The sequence below is a fragment of the Larimichthys crocea genome, chromosome XX (assembly GCF_000972845.2).
Source record: "Larimichthys crocea isolate SSNF chromosome XX, L_crocea_2.0, whole genome shotgun sequence".
In the NCBI taxonomy this organism is placed as follows: domain Eukaryota; kingdom Metazoa; phylum Chordata; class Actinopteri; family Sciaenidae; genus Larimichthys; species Larimichthys crocea.
In genome coordinates, this window is record NC_040030.1 from 15,343,683 (window position 1) to 15,365,348 (window position 21,666).

Consider the following 21,666-nt stretch of genomic DNA (forward strand, 5'->3'; position numbering starts at 1 on the left):
ACACACACACACACAGACAGTGAAAATCTGCTTAGTTATGGCAGCTGACTGTCAGTTTGCAATCTAACACCAGTGTCACTTACAGCCGGATAAGCCGCGGTCTTTAGAAGTAATTTATCAGACCTGTGCGGTGGTGGCTTCGCGGCTCAGCTGCCTGACATTTAACTTTCCTTCAATTACGAAGAGCAGCATGTGACAAATTATCATTGCCCGTACGGAGTTTATAGAGCTCTTCAAACCGAGCTGCGTTAAACATGAACAGTCTGAGAGACAGCAGTCTGAAAACACGTCACCCGTACTGTCTGTGTCTGTCTCTTTCAGGGTTATGCCTAGTCAGGCACGGTATTGGTTGAAGATGTCACATCTCTCTCTCTCTCTGAGGCAAATGTACTTTGTGACTTTGGGCTGCACAAATTGATCGATTTGATTTTCACTGGTCACTTTTAAAGCTTGCACTGCCGGGCGTGTTAACCCCGTACGAGCCAGTTCGCAGCCTTAGATCCTCAGGTGAGTCTTTTCTGGTTGTTCCAAGGTGGAGGCTGAAGTCTGAGAGGTGCCTTCTCCATCAGGCCCCTTGACTCTGGAACGACCTCCCAGAGGAGACGAGGCTCGCCGAATCAGTAAACTTTTAAAAAGACGTGGGGTGATGCAGAAAGTCGCTGGTTCGAAACTCGGCTGTGGCCTTTCTGTGTGGAGATTGTATGTAGAGTTTACAGTAAAGTACCGTTTACAGTGGTCCCTCGTTTATCGCGGGGGATACGTTCTAAAAATAACCCGCAATAAACGAAATCCGCAAAGTAAGTTTTACAATTATTATACATGTTTTAAGGCCGTAAAACCCCTAACCACACTCTTTTATACTCCTTTTTACACGCATTTTGTACAGTACTCCCTTAGTTAATCAGGACGCAGAACACATGTGTGGTTCATACTGTACAGTACGCTGTAAAAAAAGCAAAATTACACAAAAAAAATACGCGAAACAGCGAGTCCACGAAAAATGAACCGCATTATAGCAAGGGACGACTGTATTTGATATTTACACAGTGACGTCACAGAGACTACATCCATGTTTTCTACAGTCTATGGTCAAAATATATAACTTTTATATACATCATGTTTAAATTTGGTCACAGTTTGGTGACATGAATGGAAACTCAATTTACGGTAAAGTACCGTTTATTTGATATTGTCACAGAGTGCATCCGTGCTTTCTGCAGTCTGTGGTAAAAATAAATAACTTTTATATTTTTAAATTTGGTTGAAGTGAATGGAAACTCAGGTTTTACAGTGAAGTACCGTTTATTTGATAATTACAGAGTTCAGAAGACGAAAATCTGGAGATGTTAATGAGAACTTCAGTGATTGATGCAGAGTCAATTAATTTTATTTATGTGTACATCAAAGAAGATAATGAGCCTTGACTGAAGCTTCATGTATATATATGTGTGTGTGTGTGTGTGTGTGTGTGTGCAGAAATCAGTACAGTAACTTCTGCGTCTAAATAAAGGCACAGCAGGACATGAAGTCACAGTATGACTACATGATGTGTGGGTGGATCGCCGCTAGCATGAGAACACTGTACTGTGTGTGTGTGTGTGTGTGTGTGTGTGTGTGTGTGTGCGTGTGCTGACTAAGGACTGCTTCTTATTAGATTAGCCGTGGTTCCCACAGCGTGTAGCAGCAGCCCTGCAGCACTGACACATGATGTTACATGGCCGTCTTTCTGTCTCACACACACACACACACACACACACACACACACACACTAAACAAAGTGACCCAGACGGACGGTGACGACCCGCAGACGCGTCGTCACCTTTTAAATCCTTCAAACTTTTCTTTTCTGATTACACATCGAGGAGATCTGAGATGAAAAATGCTGGAGAAAAAAACAAAAAATCTATGACTTCTCCTTCTCCGCCTTCAAACATCTCGCGTCACGTCAGCTGTTTGACCAGCGGCCTCACACTTAACACGCCAAACTGGGACACCAGCTGCAGATCAGTGCGGCTACTTCCAATAAAATCCTCCAGACGGACAAACACTGGAGGTGGAGGACTGTGGAGGAGATCAGGTGCAGCAGCAGGTGGAGATCTGTTTTACTGAAGAAGAGCCTCTTCTGCAGATCTGTAAAGGAAAGCTGGATGGAGACGGTAAACGCTGCCGCCCTCGTGGGGGTATTTATTTTGAGGCTGTGGCATTTTTTATCCTCGCTCTTGACAACGACAACGGACAAAGAGTCTGCTGAGGAGTCCAAACAGAGGCTCGATTCTGCGATGCACAGAGCCGTGGTTTGTTGAGTCCAGCCGGGCAGAGCTCATGAGTTTGCTGCTTTCATGACGTCAAGTTTAAAAAAAAACTAAACAAGAAAAACTAGAGGACATTCAGTGTTTTACACTTTATACTGGAGATTAAAGGAGCAGCATGGAGGGTGTATTTGCAACCCCCTGGCCTCACGGTGTCTCCACTCCAGCTTGACTTCCTCTGACTCATCAGCTGTTCAGTTATGCGGTGCGTTTATCTCAAAGTAGATTTTACAGGTCAGAGCTCCACGTTAAGTTTTCTTTAGTCGATAAGACAGTTCAAACAAACTGTGAAGGTGACTTTTAGGACTGTTGTTGGTCAGACTGAAGCCGTGTTGGCTTTAAATCACAGCAGGCCGACGACTAAAATGTTTAGATAAAGTAAAAGTTGTTTTTGGCTCAGATCTGATCATCCAGCCTCCAGATTTATCTTTTTTTCTTCTTCTTTTCTGTCTGTTCGTCGTAAAAACTGCACAAAATAACACTCCCTTTTGTTGGTTTGTGCCAAAAAACTGCAGTTCCTCTAACGTCCACATGAGGCTGGCTCCAGAAGTGAGTCAGTCTCCATAAGTCCCCATGTTCAAAACTTCACAGCAGAAATAAACATGTTTACAGCCTGGTACAAAAAACAGTTTTGGTCTCTGTAGCTAATTTCCCCGTTCATGACAACTGTACTGAGGGTGAATTTATATACAACTCACCTGTTCACATTATATTAAGGCTTAAAGTTATGCAGGATTAAGAGCGTGGACGCTTTGATTGACATTGGCTTCACTTCACATTCATGGAGAATGCTGGTCTTAATCCATCTTACTTTTCTGTGTACACCTTCCACCTGTGACTGAGTTGTCTCCATTTAAAGGTGCCGCCTCTGAGTTTTTGACGACTAGTGGCCACAAGTCAGAAAACCTGTTAAATCGTCGCATCGTGCCGTATCGAACTTTCTCCATGTGTAACACACCGGTGAGTCTTGAACTGGGACACAGTATCTGACGTTAGCAGACTATCACGGACGCAGACGTCAAAGAATATACATGTATTTTTATAAAGTTGTTCGGTAGACCTCAGTGAGTCACGCCATGTTTAATGAGTAACGATCCTCAGGGCACCGTTAATCAGAGATATAAACACTTAAATGGCGCTAATTAAGCACCCGAGGGCTCGTGGACTGACACTAAGCTCACACACATTTACAGCAACTTGAGGTCCAGTATCACTAAGCTCACACACGTTTACAGCAACTTGAGGTCCAGTATCTCGCTCAAGGAGTCTTCGATTGGAGCCAGGAACCAGAACCAGAGATATACTGTGTGTGTGTGTGTGTGTGTGTGTGTGTGTGTGTGTGTGTGTGTGCGCGCATTACCTGCTGCAGCATCTCCTCCGTGGAGGCCAGTTTCTGCCGGTGTTCCTCCAGAGAAGTTTCCAGGTCTCGGATCTTCTCTCCTTGAGCCTCCACCTGGTCGGTCAGGACGCTCACCTGACGGGTGACACGTGAACACACGTGAACACAGAGACACACACACACACACACACACACTGCTACGTATACACACAAATACGCCGTCTCTTCACACAAACACCCGTTCGTCTCAGACATACCTCGACACACATTTACTCAGCAGCAGCGTGTCACTCAGGAATGTGTGTGTGCACATTTACAATAATCACCCTGACAACACGCTCACCTCCTGCCAAACATCACACACACACACACACACACACACACACACACTTCGACTTAAACTATGCCAAATCTCTCTGACGGCTCTGTCACTTCAGCTCTCCAGATTTTTACCCCTGCAGCCACGTCCTGTCTCAAAGCGTCTGCTGCAGAGAAATCCAGACGAGGACGCGTGAAGAGCGACGGACAGCTGAGTAAATGAATGAACGAGAGTGTGGACGAGTTAAATCTAAAGTCCTGTGTGAGTTTAGCAGCTGAAACACGTATCAGACCAACTCCTGACTCACGTATTACACACAGAAACTCCTCTAAACTCTTACCTGTCTCGCCTCCGCTGAGCTAAAGTTGCCGACTCGTCTGCCAAACACAGTGTGTGTGTGTGTGTGTGCTAACACAAGACGACACCTGAACACCTGAAGGACGGGCAGGTGGAGAGAAAGTAGAGCGAAGGGGGGAAACTGTCAACAGCCAGTTAAACCTCCCGTCAGGTAAAATAAGCCCCGGTCTTCGCCGTGCATGTCAACCAATCACAGCAGGGCTCACGTGAGGAATGTGTAACAAGTAGGCGTGTGAGAATCAGAAGCAGGTGGTGCACTTTAACTCCGCTCGCATAACTTCACCCCGCAGTGTAAAACAAACGCACAGGAGGAGCTGCATGAACCGGCTATTACACTGATCCTGTTGACACGGTATCACACACACACACACACACACACACAGATGTATAATCTTCTGCTTTCCCGCCTCGTGTTGATGGTTAACTGGAAGAAGTCGTCGGTAAACACGAGCTCAGACGGTCTGGGAATGTCCGGACATGTTTTGTTATGAAACAACATGAAATATCTAAAGCGGCGGGATTACAGAGCTGTTTTTCCAGCGCGGCACCAACAAATCCTCCAGGCTCATTTACTCGTAGTTCAGACTCCGATAATTAAAGTAAACATGACTACAAATACTGACACACTGAGTGCTGAGCGTCGTGTTTTCGTCTTTATTTTCCGTCCTGCACGACTTAACAAGAAACATTTTAAAGTCCGTGTGAAGGAAATTCTGAGGTTTCTTTCCAACACATTAAATATGTTGGAAAGTAGTTGCTGAAAACACGTGAAAACACTTTGAGCGATATATTACTGAAAGGTTCAAACAGTTTTTCTTCAGTTTTAGGATTTTTGTGGGCGGTCCTTAAAGGGTGGCTCGATGACACGCTGAGGCCACCCTGAGCAGAGAGACAGAGATGAATTCATCTCAGCTCAGAGTGTTTCAAAGTTTAGTCAGGTTCATTTTCTGAACTCATCTGAAACGTTTCAGTCGCTTCAAAATGCTCCCACAGTCCTGGAGCTGAGAATTCATTTTTACCTGATTTTGACGCCTGATTTCATAAACTTGATGATATTTTTAATCATTCATATTTGGCTGGGTGGTTAATAACACTTTGTTCTTTGGTCTGACAAACTCAGAACTCTTTATTCTGGCTTTGAAATAAACAGTCAAAAGTCAGAACATGACAGGTCGAGTTTGAAATAAACAGTCAAAAGTCAGAACATGACAGGTCGAGTCTCAGAGACATTTCAGGTCGACTGTGGAGGAGTTTGATTGGTGTATTAGCCGCTGTAGCGTGACATCAGGTTAGGTTTCTCCACTGAAGGTTCACTTTCTCCCAACAGGGGACCCTGAATTAACTGGTCTTTAGTCTAAACTGTGTCCACTGTGGTCGCCTAGATCAGACCCACATACACAAACACACAATACTGACCTGTAGCACCAGAGACTCCTTGTCTCCTTCTAGGCGTAGCAGTCGTTCTTGGTAGGTTTCATTGTTGGCTGGGGAACAGAGGTTCACCTGGACGAAGACAGAGAAACCAGAGTGAGTTATAACAAACCGAGCGTCACTGTTTTATCCACTAACAGACCAGACATGGATGACTTCTGTCAATTAGCCCGAAAACGTCAGCACAGTTTGTATTTCCCTCTAAAGAGTCACATGATCCAAAACCTCCAACAAGATATGTCAGACGGACAACCCGGAATCAACGGAAAGCAACTTTTCTGTTGATTCCAGGTTGTACAAGATGAAAAGTTGAAATGTTTTAAACTCTTCCGGCCTCGTCCTGCACCGTCCGACACCGGACGCTGACACCAGCTTTACATTTAAAGATCTGATCTGAGCTGACAGAGGTATCACTGTTTTTCATTGAGCACATGATGAAGATCATCTGACTTATCGGACTCCAGATTTAGCACAGAGGAATGAACTTCTCCTGAAGCCAACAGTAACAACAACAACGTCTGAAATAAACGTCCACACGGCCGAGCACGAGAGAGAGAAAAGCTGCGTCAGGCTCCGTCTGGATAAATCGAAAAATGCTTCGTAACGCGGATTTACTCCAACGCCGTGAAGGAGATCTTTTCCTGTCGGTCAGGAGCTTTGTGGTCTCCAGTTATTAAGGTTATGGCCAAATTATGTGTTCCTCCAACTCTAGCAGAACTATTTTAAATGATGTCGGGCTGCAATGATGAAGTCAGTACAGTTTCCATTTTACTCTAAAGAGTCGGATTATCCCGTCTCTGTCCGAGCCTGCTGACTCATGAAAACTGAGGCAGAGGAAAACATTAATATCCAGCGACGAAGCCTGGACGGGATAAGACGATCGGCTACAGAGCTCAACAGAAATCCTCACTTTCATCATTTATCAAGACTGACTAGAAATATCTGTCGACATTAAGGGATAAACATGACATTCAGACAAAAGTACAAACATTAAAAGCTGCCCATTCCCTTTGAGAAAGTTCAGTGCTATCATCGGGAAAAATTAAGTATACAGTGCTGCAACCAACGATTGTTTCAGTCAGAGATTGATCAATTAGTTGTTTGGTCCAGAAAACGTTGGAAAATATTGATTCCTACTTCCCAAAGTCCAGGATGACGTCCCTGAACGTCTCGTTTTGCCCTCAAATCCGAAGAAATTCACTTTTTTGTTATAAAGGCCAAAGAAAATATTCACATTTGGGAAGCTGAAATAAAAAATGACTAAAGGAGTGTTAGTGTTTGTACCACAAGTGTTTTGGACAACCGGGAAGAAGAAGAGGAGGTTTACAGGCCTGGAGCTGGTGTTGTGCCAGAACAGGAGCTGGGCAAGCAGACAATGTAAGCAGGCTCAGCAGCCTCTATGGACATAATGGCAGAGGAGAAGAGAGCGAAGAGGAGAGAAAACTTGCTAGTTTTTGATCATAAGTAATGTAATCAGAACAAATACTCAAGTACAGCTGAACATATTTACCACAAAAATACCGACTTCTACATGATGTTGCTTTAACAATGAAGTATATTTGATAAGTTGTGACGAAAACAGAGAATCGTGACCAAACCGTGAGCGCTCATTGTTTTTTTACCGCCTGCACATTTATTCCCATCTACCTTTGTTTCCAACGCTACCTGTTCAACACCGAAACAGCATAAAGACAAAGTCAGACACCAGCTGTGAAGCATTTAGCAGCTAAAGAGACCCTGAGGAGTCGGTGTGGAGCTGAAACACGACTCCAAATTAATGCTAATGTCGCTCCGTGTCTGCCGGGTGCATAACTGAGCAACTGTTTGTTAATAAGTCGGCTGTAACGACATTAGAAGGTGATAATATGTCGCTGCAAGTGGCCAAAAGCACTGCTGACACACACACACACACAGATGTTTATGATTCAACATTCATCACACTGCTTAAAAATAGTTTGACCAGAAAAGGACACAAAAAGCGAGGAACATGAAATCTGATGTAGCTTCCTGCCGTCATGACGATGACCCACTTTCAAAGAGGAGAATGTAAACATCTGCACGTCTGCATGAAGCCGACACTCTTATCGGATGCTGCATGCAGAGCAATGACTGTACAAACTGCAGAGCGACATTTAAGCACTCGACCACCAACAGTGCAGCGATGTATACAGACTGGGCCATCTGACACCGGCCATATGGACGCATTAAACCTATTAACATACCGTGAAACTAACAAGAGAGACAAAGAAGCAGATGAGGGAGCAGCTTTCCTCTCATAAACTAACAGTTTAACTCCATCTACACTGACCTGTGATCAGCTGAACGGTGTCTCTGTCATTCGTACGTCTGTTCTCACACTATGTAACTTTGGGCTCCGGGTCGGGAGAAGTACGTAACGCTTTACGGCACTAAGTCACACAGCAGCAACTATTTCACTGATTCTGGTGAAACTGGATCATATTTTATGGAGGAAATGTTTTCTGGTTTTCCCTCTGATGTCCTCCGGCTGCTCCGCCTCAACTCTCTGTGATTTACAGAGTTTATGATGGACAGTGAAGTAAACTGCTGACAGCTGTAGCTGCTGTTAGCTCTACATTAGCTCAGTTTGTTAGCCGGACTGTGAGCTCAGAGCACCGGGGGGAGTGTTAGTGTTTGTACCACAGGAGTTTTAGACCACCGGGAAGAAGAAGAAGAAGAAGAAGAAAAAGAAGAGGTTTACAAGCCTGTCGTGCAGAGCTGGTGTCGTGCCAGAACAGGAGCTGGACAATACGCAAGTTAACGTTAGCTTCAGCTAAAACCACAGTATCACAACATATTTCACATGTTTTGCAGTAACGTTAGCTTTGACTTTGAACTCTGTGTTGTAGTGGGTGCTGGGTCGTTTGTTGATGTCAACAGACTCACATGTCTAAGCTAACGGAGGCAGTGTCGTGCCAGAACCGGAGCTGGCTTGAGTGGCCAATGTAAGGCTGAGCAGCCTCTACGGACATATTGGCAGAGGAGAAGAGAGCGAAGAGGACGTTGACGGAGGAAGCTAAGAAGAGAAAAGGAGAGAGTGAGCGAGCAAGAAGCCGCCGGACAAGAGTAAATGTGGGACTGACTTTTAGTGGTTGGTGAAATAAAAGACAAAAATACCAATTTATATGCAGCATTGCTTTAACTGCAAACATTTCAGCTTGCAGCACGGTTACATTCCGACCTTTGGTTTGCGAGTCCGGCGGGAGAAGTCAGGAAGTATGTAAAATATGCTGTAATCACAGACATTCCTATCGGACTGCAGAGAAGCAGGGAGGTGACACAGCACTCGAAGGTTGGCTGATAAAAGCAGCCAGTGTGGTTTTATCGGTCTGTCAGCGCCCGGTGGATCGTGGACAGGAGTTAGAGTCCTCACATGATCAGAGTTTAACAACATGTAAGAGAAGAAGCAGAGGAGTGAGTGGGTGTGACTCCACATGACATACTGTGCTCCACATGATGCCACTGCCTATGAATGCATGACGACATGCAGGACTGCACCTAGTTTTAATGACTAAAACCCGTTTTTAAAGGGTGGTCACTTTGTTACAACACCACACTCCACAATCTTAAAGTTCCCCTGCATCCAAACAACATTTTCTTAAACTCCTCGTTTGCTCTTAACTCGAGCGGTGATTTGATTTCCTCCCGGAGCGTGTGGAACACATTAGCTCAGGTAGTCTCTCTAGTCACATCACCGTGTCATCTAAAATCGAATTTAAAAGAAGCTGCTCCAGTTCAATCTGATGTCTGCGTGTGAGTGGGGAAAGCATCCAAGCAGATCTTAGTTTAGATAGAAATGTATCGATTAATGGCGCTACACGTGGTGAAAACAAACACAGCGCAGGATAAATGTTAGTAGTAGAAAAGGTGAAACACACCAGCTGTGACTACATCACTTCCCTGAAGAGATTAAAAACAGGTTTGATGTGTCTGGATTCAATTTTGTCAGCAAACATTTAGTAACAAACTTGAAATATTGAACTTTGAACACAACACATCCTGAACTTGAAGCAATGATAGACTGAGCAGGAAAACAGAGAGACTTTAATTAAGCCAATCACAGCCAGCCTTGTGAATTTCTGCCCAGCAACCAGCTACACTGCAATCGACCAATCAGAGCAGAGCAACAAACAGCAGCTGCGTCTGTCAGTTGAAGCTGCTGAGAGAGAGAAAGTTTACCTTTAAACAAGTGACCACTATGACCAAACTGTAGGTCGTATCAATAAACTGAGAGGATTTTAAGCATCCTCGGGTCTTGCTGAACACGTCGATATAGAATTTGTGTGGCTAAAGTTAAAAATGTGACCTCTAGAGCGAGGTAAAAAACTGGTACGTCTGCTTTCCCTCCAGAAATTTCTGCTCTCAGTTAATATGGGAGTAAATGGGGCAGTTGGTGGGTGATCCTGACACATCTGAGCTAACAGAGCCAAAACTATAAGTCTGACAGCTTCAGCGGTAACACGTGAGCGACCGGCACAAATTTTCCTACAATCCTATCTAAAAATAATTTCTGTAGAGTGAAATTTCTGAGACTAAGAGTGGTTTAATTATTCATTTTGTGTGAGAGATTTTCCTCTCCACTCTCCACTCATGTGACTCTAGCTCCGAACATTCCGTCCATAAGCGCCCATGTTAAATTTTCCCGCTCTTTTTTTCCACCCCGTGACCACTTGAGGCTGGTTCCAGAAGTGAGTCAGTCTCCATAAGTCCACATGTTAAAAACTTCACAGCAGAAATAAACATGTTTACAGCCTGGTACAAAAAACAGTTTTGGTCTCTGTAGCTAATTTCCCCGTTCATGACAACTGTACTGAGGGTGAATTTATATACAACTCACCTGTTCACATTATATTAAGGCTTAAAGTTATGCAGGATTAAGAGCGTCGCAGACTTCAGAGTTGGAAATAGTCCCAAAACACAAATCAGGAGTGAAAAATAGCCAAAATGCTGAAACACTGAGGCAAAATGTGGATAAACACTCTGAATTAATTAAAAAAAACAGATTTGCACACAACTTTTTGACATGAGAACTACAAAGATGGCGCTCGTTATGAATCAGAATTTTTGGTAGTTTTTTTGTTTTTTTACACATGTTTCACATTTCTCTCTGAGAGCTTCCAACAGCTGTTTTAAAATCCTTTGAAAGGTCTGTGAAGGCGAGTTTAAACGTCACTATCTGATGCTTAAAAAGGGAATAAATCAGCTGTTTTTAAGTGTCTTGAAGTTAAATCTGTAAAGCCGTCTTACTAAAAAACAACAACACAGCACTGATTCATATCTACGATAATCTGATTGACATGACTTCAAAACATGAACTCTTGCACTCTTTGATTGAATCCAGCGGTATCCAACGCCGCCTCATCAACAACAATCAGCTGACAGATAACAAAGTCCTTGTGATGCATAGCTACACACACACACACACACACACACACACACACACACACACACACACACACACACTAACAGCAGCAGCAGTACGAGTTAAGATACAGCCCAGCTCTTTTAGTTTAAAAAAGGAAATTACATCAGAAAACAGCCCGACGCCGGGAAATAAGACAATAAGAGCGGGACAATAACATGCATCAGAGCTGGGATGATAATTATCTAACAGCTTCCTCTTCACGGACGCTCTGCTCCAGAGAAAACACGACGACCAACTCAAAAAAAAAAAGGAAAAACAAGAAGAAGAAGCGTGAGTTCACCTTTTTGAGCCACGAGAAGTGTTTGTAGAAGTCAATGGGAGTCTCCATGCTGCCGGCCCATCGCTGCCTGTTTCCACTGCGTGTTCGTCCGACTGTATCACAGTGTGTGTGTGTGTGTGTGTGTGTGTTAGTTAGTGTGTGTGCAGCATGTGAGCGCTGTCATGTAACTGTGTGAGTGTGTGTGAGTGCGATGTTCACAGCTGTGCAGGAGGAGGAGGAGGGCGTTTTACGATCTCTGCCTTCTGAGTGGGACAACTCCCCCTCCACCTCCTCCAGTACTTTTCTCTCCCTTCTCTTACTTTCACCCCCTCACTTCTTCGCTCCTTCTTCTTCTTCTTCTTTCCTTACCTCCCCCCTCTCTCTCCCTGCTGAGGTCCGTCTGACAGCCAAATGGCCGAGCCCAGAAAGAAAGAAAGAAAGAAAGGAGAGAGGGAGGGAGGTGGAGGAAGGGAGGGTCGGTCGTTTTTCTTCTTCTTCTTCTCTCTCTGTCATCCGTTTGTGTCTGAATGTTGGCCCGTGTTCACGTTCAACACACACACTAACACACACACTAACACACACACCAGCAGCGTGTGACGTCAGACACGCAAACAAAAGCAGCAACAGGCTGTCAAACACACACACCGTGCCAGATCGCCTACCACCTCCTCCTCCACCTCCTCCTCTCGCCTTGATGAAGTTACAATGAGAGCGCCGGCCGACTTCAAAACACTCTCCCCCCTCTCTCTCTCTCTCTCTCTTTCTTCATCTGTCGCGTATCGTCCCCACGTTAAGAGCTCGGGTTTCCGTCTCTCTCTACGTCTGCACAGCTTCGAGTGTTTCTGGGACGTTTTGTCATCTGGTCGAGGGCAAATTTAGGTCAACGCAGAATTTATGAGCTTCAAGGAACGTTCGAGTGCATCGAGTGCAACGTGTGCGAAACAAATGCAGACACCAGTGACAGTATAAAGAATGGACAACGTGTGCGTGACGCACTGGCCATCCAACTTCTTCCAACGGCTGATCTAAAAATTTAATCCACGCTCTTAATCCTGCAGAACTTTAAGCCTTAATATAATGTGAACAGGTGAGTTGTATATAAATTCACCCTCAGTACAGTTGTCATGAACGGGGAAATTAGCTACAGAGACCAAAACTGTTTTTTGTACCAGGCTGTAAACATGTTTATTTCTGCTGTGAAGTTGGACATTTGAACATGGGGACTTATGGAGACTGACGTTTGAGAAACTAGAGTTTCGTAGCTAATATTCTCCGTATTTCTTTGGGTCAGTCAGCGTGTTGCTGGATTTACAGACTGCTCTGACTTTACAGATGAACTCTTTGTGGCTTAGGAAGTCGAGTTTTAACCACAGGAGGTTTTGCTGACAGTCAGTTTACCGCAGCAGACCGCTGACGGATGTTAGCAGCGAAATGAGTCTCAAGTTTCATCTGAAACGAATAAATCAACACACAGCAACATTTAGTGAGACTGTGGTGGGTGGACCTGACACCTCCTAGGCGGGTTTAATGCATCAATCTGGTGCACTTTGATCATAAACACGCTGGTTGCAAATGTATGAATGAGTACGACACGCCAGAAAAAGTCCCCCAGATTTAATTTCATACATTTTTAAATATAAAAACACAACGGCAACTTTTTGAAACGTTTCTCAGCCGTCGTTTTTTTTTGTCTCTTACTTCAGCCTGTGTCTGGACAAACTTGGGAAAAACTAAGACCGGTCTTAGATTGAGACAAGGCAGAGTAAAAATGTGACGAGACCTTCAAAAACTGGTCTTGAGACCGTTCTCAAGTCCTACAACACTCTACGCTCACCCCCAAACAGCAGACAGACAAAGTTAGTAAGAGGTGGTCGAGCTGTCAAACTAGTTTCTGTAGAAAGTTTCAGAAAACTTCTCTCCAAACTCTGAAACATCGTCTGAAGACTCGCTGACGTCTCTCACAGCGTATCACAACTTCCTGCCAATGACACACTTAATATTCTTCCTGTGTTTACATGTGTGTGTATCTGTAAGTGTGTGTTTCTCCCCTGGAGAGGAGGCCCACAGGGCGAGGAGTAATTGCAGTGCACGGACGGCTTTGATCCTGTTCCTCTAGGTCAGCGGGGAGGAGGAGGAGGAAGAGGAGCAGGAGGAGGAGGACGACGACGACATATCAGCTGCCAGGCTTTTGCAATTCGGTTTTTACTCATGCTGCTTTGCACTAAAGAAATAGTCCCTTTGTAAACTGTTGAGAATCATCTGAGGGTCGCTGTTTCTGGAAAGAAACGTTCCTGTTCGGTTTTTCTAAAGTCTTTCTTAAAGGTACAGTGTGTGAGATTTACTGACACCTAGTGGTGAGACTGCAGACTGCAATCAACTCAACTGCCCCTCACTTTCCCAGCCTTCTAGAAATTTGAAAAGTGATGTCCTCCGGCTGCTCCGCCTCCACTCTCTGTGATTTACAGAGTTTCCTGATGGACAGTGAAGTAAACCGTAGCTGCCGTTAGCTCATTTTGTGAGCTCAGAGCACCGGGGGGGTGTTAGTGTTTGTACCACAGGAGGTTTGAACCACAAGGAAGAAAAGGAGGAGTCGGTGTTGTGCCAGAACAGGAGCCGGCAGCAAATGGGCATTATAACCAGGCTCAACCGCCGCAATGGACATAATGGCAGAGGAAAAGAGAGTGAAGAGGACGCTGACGGAGGAAGCTAAGAGAAAAGGAGAAAGTGTAAACAAGAGTAAATGTGGGACTGACTTTTAGTGGTTGGTGAAATAAAAGGCTGAAAGACAGACGCCGAGCTGGGCTGACTGCTGCTGGACTAGTCAGTGATATTAGCTGCTGCTAGTTTTTGATCATAAGTAATGTAATCAGAACAAATACTCGAGTACAGCTGAACACTCTGGAAACTGGAGGCAACAAATCACAAATACAGCAACTTCTACTTGAACATCCAGCATTACATTTAAATGTTCTTTTCCATTGTGTAACACAAAAAAACTGAACCTGGAGACAAAAACTTGGACTGCATGTTCGGCCGGAGGGAGGAGTGAATAAGAGAGAGGGGGGAGAAAAAAAGGGGGGGAGAGAGTCGGAGGAATCAAAGTAAGGAAACAAAGAAAGTCAGAACAAACTGGTGTGTGAGCGAGTGCAGCATGTGAGACATCTGCTGTTGAAACGACGGCACGAGCTCAAAGACCGGCAGCAGAAAACAGCAGCCTCTGCAGGACGACGCTCAGCAGCAGCAGCAGAGAATCCAACATTCACACACTCAAGACACAAACCAGAGACAAGACGTCCTCGTCTGTGCGATACGCCGCAGAAATAATCCAGAAAATTCAGCTAAAAAAACCAAAACCTTGTCATGTTTGAGCAGTTTAAAACGTACCTCGGCGGTCCTGAGCGGTCCGATCCTGTCAGAGCCCGACAGAGCCTGAACGCAGCACACACTGAGCAGCTCATTTACAAACAGACTCACGTCAGGAGTGCGGAGGGCGTCCAAACATGAAGAGAGAGGCAACGAGGAGGAGGGAGAGAGAGGGGAGTAACAGTGAGCAGTGAAAAAGGAGAGAGAGAGAGAAGGAGGTGAAATAGTGAGGACAGATGAGGGTGTGAGCTCAGCACAGGAAGTTGATAATAGTCGAGTTGTAATTGTGTCTCTGAGGAAAACTTAATGGAACCGGGCCCAAAACTCTCGACCTCGTCCCCTCACTGTGGAAACTGAAGATGAAACGATGAAAACATGTCGACTGATGACAGAGTGACACTGAGTAAAGTCTGCTCAGGAAGATAACACAGTCATACATCAGAGTTATCTGACACAACTGTCCAGAGAGGATGAAAGGAAAGAGGGAAGAAGAAAGAGGAAAGCAAGGAAAAGGAAAAAGGAAATGAAAGGAAAGGGAACAGGAGAGGAAAGGAAAAGAAAGACGGAAGGCAAGAGGAAAGGAAAGAGGGAAGGAAAGGGCAAGAGAAGTAAAGAGGAAAAGGAGGAAAAACAAAGGAACAAGGAAAGGAAGGAAGAAAGGAAAGAGGAGAGGAGACGAAAGGCAAGAAAAGTAAAGAGGAAAGGAAAGGAAAGAGGGAAGCAAGGAAAGCAAGTAAAAGAAAAGGGAAATGAAAGGGAACAGGAGAGGAAAGGAAAAGAAAGACAGAAGGCAAGAGGAAAAGAAAGATGAAAAGAAAGAGGAAAGAGGAAAGAAAGGGCAAGAGAAGTAAAGAGGAAAGGAAGGAAAAACAACGGAACAAGGAAAGGAAAGCGAAAAGGAGAGGAAAGGAAGGAAGAAAGGAAAGAGGAGAGGAGACGAAAGGCAAGAAAAGTAAAGAGGAAAGGAAGGAAAAACAACGGCACAAGGAAAGGAATGTGAAAAGGAAAGGAGGAGAAAGTAAGGAAGAAAGGAAAGAAAAGGAAAGAGAAGAGGAGACGAAAGGTGAGAAAAGGAAAGAGGAGAGGAAAGGACAAACAGACGAGGAGGCTGCTGTAAACTCGGACAGTCCTTCGTCCTCACATGGACGTGCTAACCTGCTGCAGCAGAGACAAACTGTTCTGGAGCTCAGAAGCTAAATTCCTCTCTTCCACTTGTCAGCTGACCTGGTGTGACCTCACTGTGACCTCGTCTGACCTCACTGTGACCTCGTCTGACCTCACTGTGACCTCGTCTGACCTCTCTGTGAAAACACATTCACGCCCTGACGAGAGACTGAAGCATGAGACTGACTGTAGTACTAATGTATGTACAGTACATGTACAGTCACAGTACAGTGTAGTATGTCTTGTACTTATACTTGTTCATGTACACGCTGCGAGTGACAGACTTCCACAGTCTTTACGTCCTCCGGGTTGAAGCCGTCTCTGAGCCCGGTGGTGCGGTACCATCGGCTGAACAGCGCGAGGTCTACGGGCTCCATGGATGGCGGCATCGCCGTGGTGACACGTGCTGTTCTCCGTAGAGCCTTACGACTGAGATCAGAAGGTCCGGTCGCCCTCTGAGCGCCAGTATCAGTATTGTGGTCCTGAAACAATCCACGCTGAGGTGCTGGAGCAGTGACGTCGAGTTTGATCAGACCAGCGTTGAATGTTCTGAATCATCTTCGAACTGAGACGTGACTTCTCTCTTATCACCGTGGTGTTAAAATTCAGAGTTTTGTACGTGGGGAGCTCCGTCTACCAGCTGAGCCATCAGGACGCCAACATTTATTACTTATAATTACTATTTATTTATTTACTTATTTAAGAGTACTGCTGTGATCGACCTTTTAAACTGTGAGCCGCTGAGATTTGGCTCACTGAGAAGAAACAACAACAACCAAACACAAAACGCTTCATGGTATGAGGAAACGGTTCCTCACGCTTGGAAAGCCGAACATTACAAAATGAAGCGAGCAGAAGCTTCTTTCTGGACTGATGCTCATCTTCTTCGTTACACAACTCATTAACAACGCTTCCAAGAAATCACTACACAGCCACAAATGAAGTGTGACATCTCCAGTGGGACGTGGACGCGGCTCAACACTGCACAAATCAAACGTTATCTTAAGACCACGCGACGCTAAGCACGCGGTGTACTCACAGCTCCGGTCTGCAGCCAGTCGATGAGCGCCTGAGCGGTCTCTGAGGGGAGCTGAGCTCTCAGGCTGTCTCTGTCCTCCTGGTTGGGTTGAAGCTCCAAGGCGAGTTTGAGGTCCTCCGCCAGCTGAACGACCTGCAGCGGGCCGGCGCTGATGGGGGAACCCAGGTCGTACATGCTGCTAGAAAACTCCACAGCCGCCGCTTTCGAACCTGGAAGCAAAGAGACGATTAACAATCTATTAGGCGGATCACCAATTTGCAAAGAAGACCCAGAGTGGAGCTGTGAATGCTGGGAGTTTAATCAGAGCCATACATCCTCCTGAATGTTTCCAAAATGTCCATGTGTCACCTGGATCATTTCCCTGGCACACACACACACACACACACTGTAAGGCTCACACTCGCACACACATCTGGATGCACTCAAATAATTGTGACTCTGAACATCAGCCACGCGTTACAGCGCCTCCGTACAGTCCAAAAGTAATAAACAGCACATGAAACAACGTTTGCTTCGATCTGTGAGCAGCTGAGAAAACTCTTTGTGTACAGAGGAAATATTGTGTATGTATTTACTGACCTCATAAGAAGTTCTTTGGACTTTTATTGTGACATGTCACAGATCACTTCCTGTCACTGTAACCTGATCTGACCCCTGAACTCCCAACCTCAGATCTGAAACGTGTCAGATGAGTTCAGAAAATGAACATGACTCAACTTTGAAACACTCTGAGCTGAGATGAATTCATCTCTATCTCTCTAGCTCAGGGTGGCCTGAGCGTGTCATCGAGCCGCCCTTTAAGGACCGCCCACAAAAATCCTGAAACTGGGGTGTCCCCCACAAAGTAGAACATTTTCTGACATGATGGGTGCTGGCATCCTAACCAGTGTCGTCACTGTGTATTACACCGAAAATACACTGCTGCGTACTCCACCGTCCGCCAACTCACATAATCCGTTTGTGATGTGCACGGGTGCGTCTCCACCGGTCACCAAGCATCGCGAGATCTCGCGAAATTCACGCATAATCGCACGATATTGCCGGCTGTAGTCTCTTTGACTCCTGCGATGACATTCCACGCCGCATCTTTTTTCTGGTGTCCTTATAAAAAGGATGTGAGGTGTCATCAATGGTTGATTTTGGACCTCCAGAATCAACTTCTTCTCATCCATGGTGTCGAGTTATGACGTGTTCTGGTAATGAAACTCGATCCGCGGTGAACACGGAGTATTTTATTTTGAAAATAAACCAGGGTTTTATTTTGTATTTTGTAGCTGAGTTACTTCCCCGCAATCTGCTCTGTACTGAATGTATGCGCCATGCTCCGGCGTCCGTGAACAATAGAAGCTCTGCGTATGTGTTGTGGAGGGCTGCCGGACGCCGCAGTCGTTTCAGAGCTGTGACGCAGAGAAAACGGAGACTGTGTGAGCTGACACACTGACTAACATTGAAACGTATCGGCTCTGTTGCTGTGGCGGAGCCGTTCCGCATGCAGTGTATTTTAGGGGTTAGGGGTTTATCTTTTGTTGCCTGTGCCGCTTTAAAAAATAAAAACATCTGGGGCATAAATAAAGAGTGAACTCACTTCTCCTGCAAACAGTAAATGGTCGCACTATTTCGATCACATCACATCAACAACAGAACCATCATCAAAGACATAAACCGGCCTGGGCTCGTGTCCTCACGAGACGTTTAACCAGAGAGAAAAGAACTGTTGATCGTGGAATGCAATATGACCGACGAATCTTTATTCTGTAGATAAGTGTCTCTAATTTCCTCGTTAGTGATTGGCTGATGATATCGCTAATGGGATTTTTAATGTATTTCTATTTGTGGTCACTGAGAGCCGGAATAGCAAACTCAGTGCACTCGATGAGGTCAGCGTGTTTTGGGCGACGTGATGAGCTTCAGATGCAACACTACGGTGAAAAACCGTGACAGTAAAATATGCCATGAAGTATGACATTTCAAAACCTTTATTTATACGCCATTTGGGGAATTTATACAGAATAAAGTAGTATTTTATATTTAACATACTGTTAATTATACAGTAAAACACGTAATATTTAATGGCATATTTTACAGTCTTTCACTGTCATGGTTGGGCAGTTTTTCACCCCTAAAAAAAAATGGAATAAAATGACAACCTTAAATCAAGCAGTAAAATCAACAGTACTAACATCCCTTTACCGGGATATTAGAAAAAGTCATACCGTATTTGTTGCGTTAAAAAATTCTGGCAACCACAGCTGACAGTTTTTTACTGTAAAAACAGTAGTTTCTTTTTTTTTTTTTTACAGTCAGATTTTATGACAAAATCTTTATTTGTGCTGCATTTTAAGGGAATTTATACAGAATAAAGTAGTATTTTATATTAGAGACTGTTAATTATACAGTAAAACACCGTAATATTTCTTTTGCTGTCATGGTTTGGCCGTTTTTCACCATAAAAACTAGATCATTTTTTTAAAATATGGAATAAAACGGCAACCGCATATATAAAATGAACAGTACTAATATCCTGTTACTGTAATATTAGTAATATTATTACGGTAAAACTCTGTTAACAACAGCTTCTGTGTTATACGCTGTGTGTGTCGATTCAGACGCCTCTGTGATTGAAGAAACACTTCGCTCTGTTCAGTCTTTGCTTTCCCACGTATCGTCGATGCACCGCATTAAACATTTACCCCGCTAGTTAAATCTTGTTGGCCAAGGCTGAACTGGCTGCAGCAAACATGACCCCAGTAACACACACACACACACATTACTACAGACAATAAGGTCGCAGGTGAAGTTTACTAGTTAACCACATGTTAACCTCTGTTTTGATGGCCAACAAACTACAAGACTCTCAAACATTTACAGCTTAATCCTCCACTTAACGAGGACACTGATGTCCTTTGGAGTGACTGAAAACCTTCTATGACTCTTTGGTCAAACAGCTCCTTCAGCAACAGACTAATACTCCCACCATGTAAGAATGAGCAGCTGTCAACAGCTGTCAGACTCTTTAACACCGGCGTGACTTCACGACTTTTTCTATAGATTTATGATTTATGAGTCATTTCCTATCGACCTTGTGTATACGAGCTTCTGTGACAAATGAATTTCCCCGCTGTGGGTTCATTAAAGTCTGTCTTTATCTTAAACCAGCATGAACCTCTTCAGTTCGTCTGTCGGATCGGACCACCCGCGTACATCGATGTTCCTTGGCTGCCCATGACCCTGTCGGCTTCCTTGGACCACTTTTGAGAGGTGCTAACCGTCATCACAGTTCGGTTCTTGAATCCTGACGTTCGCCCACTTTTCCTGCCACTGACACGTGAACTTTGAGGACAAACGCTGCTGCAGTATATCGGTGTATAACAGCGTCTCTGGCGACACCTAGTGGCTCTGCTGCTCCTTACAGCAAACCGAACACAGTCTCTCTAGTTCGTGTACGGATATCACGAGCGATTGTAGTGAACGAGGGTCGGATGTCAAATCCTGAGACTACAACCAACATCAGTGATTTCTCTAAACGTGGTGTTCGTCACGAGGGATGCCGGTGACTTTTTGTAGCTCTCACCTGCGATGATGTCGTCCATCTGCTCCAGCGCCGCCTCCAGCATGTGACTCGCCTCCGTTTCCATGGTGACGGCGGGAAGCATCAGATCTCAGCTGTTCTGGAAATTAAAAAACAAGGTAAAAAACAGGCGTGCCGTCAACATTTCGGTATGTAACACTCACTTCACATATTCATAATGGTACATGCCACGTTGTCTGTGGAGAGAGTCTACAAACATCCGTGAGGTACGAGGAAGGCTCAAAGAATGAGTTTCATCGAGCAGAGAAATCACTTCTAACTCACAGTAATGTACTTTACTCTTGTCTCGGAAACTTCTATTAACAGTTATCTGCGGCGAGTGACGACGTCTAAGTGATCTGTAATGGAATAAACTGGAAAAAGATGACGCTTACATGAAAAAAAAACCCAACATAATTACCCAACGCGGGTTAACATTTAACTTCATCTTCAGGATTAGGTCTTAAAAAGGTCAAGAAGGGCAACATGTTTGTTTAAATATCAAGAAAGTGACGATATGATGTTGGTTAAGTCAAGCATGAAGAGTGAAATTCTTGCAGGTCAAAAAGAAGATTTGCCAGAAACCAATGACGGTATAAAGAAAGGATGACGTGTGTGTGCTTTCTGACGAAGGAGGCAGGACCGCCAAGACGGTGGCGTCCAAAGCGACCACACTGAACCTACAGGTGACATCACGGATACGCGGTCCATTCTTTACACTGTCAGGTGAGTTGTATATAAATTCACCCTCAGTACAGTTGTCATGAACGGGGAAATTAGCTACAGAGACCAAAACAGTTTTTTGTACCAGGCTGTAGACATGTTTATTTCTGCTGTGAAGTTTTGAACATGGGGACTTATGGAGACTGACTCAAGTCCATGTTTTTTTTGTTTTTTTTGTTTGTTTATGATCAAAACTTCCTGTTAAAGTCAAATATTTTTATCACTAATTTGCCTCCATTCATTAGACGTTTCCTGACTGAGATTGAATCAAAGATCACGAGGAGATCCACACACAGACACACCCTCACCATTAACTGTCTTTCCCCTACACACACACAAACCCATTTACACA

At 44.6% G+C, this 21,666-nt stretch overlaps 1 protein-coding gene across 5 annotated transcripts in view; it reads right to left on the reverse strand.

Moving 5' to 3' along the window:
* ppfibp2b (PPFIA binding protein 2b) overlaps window positions 1-20,689 on the reverse strand; it is a 48,012-nt gene extending 27,323 nt beyond the window's left edge. For all 5 annotated transcript variants that reach the window (XM_027272165.1, XM_027272164.1, XM_027272162.1 and 2 more), the window contains exons 1-4: window positions 20,595-20,689; window positions 17,024-17,232; window positions 5,741-5,827; window positions 3,670-3,783 (exon numbers count right to left, since the gene is read on the reverse strand). In XM_027272165.1, the coding sequence (XP_027127966.1) occupies window positions 3,670-3,783; window positions 5,741-5,827; window positions 17,024-17,232; window positions 20,595-20,676 (492 nt within the window). In that variant the 5' untranslated portion in view covers window positions 20,677-20,689. The remainder of the gene's footprint in view (window positions 1-3,669; window positions 3,784-5,740; window positions 5,828-17,023; window positions 17,233-20,594) is intronic.
* Window positions 20,690-21,666: the final 977 nt, after the last annotated feature.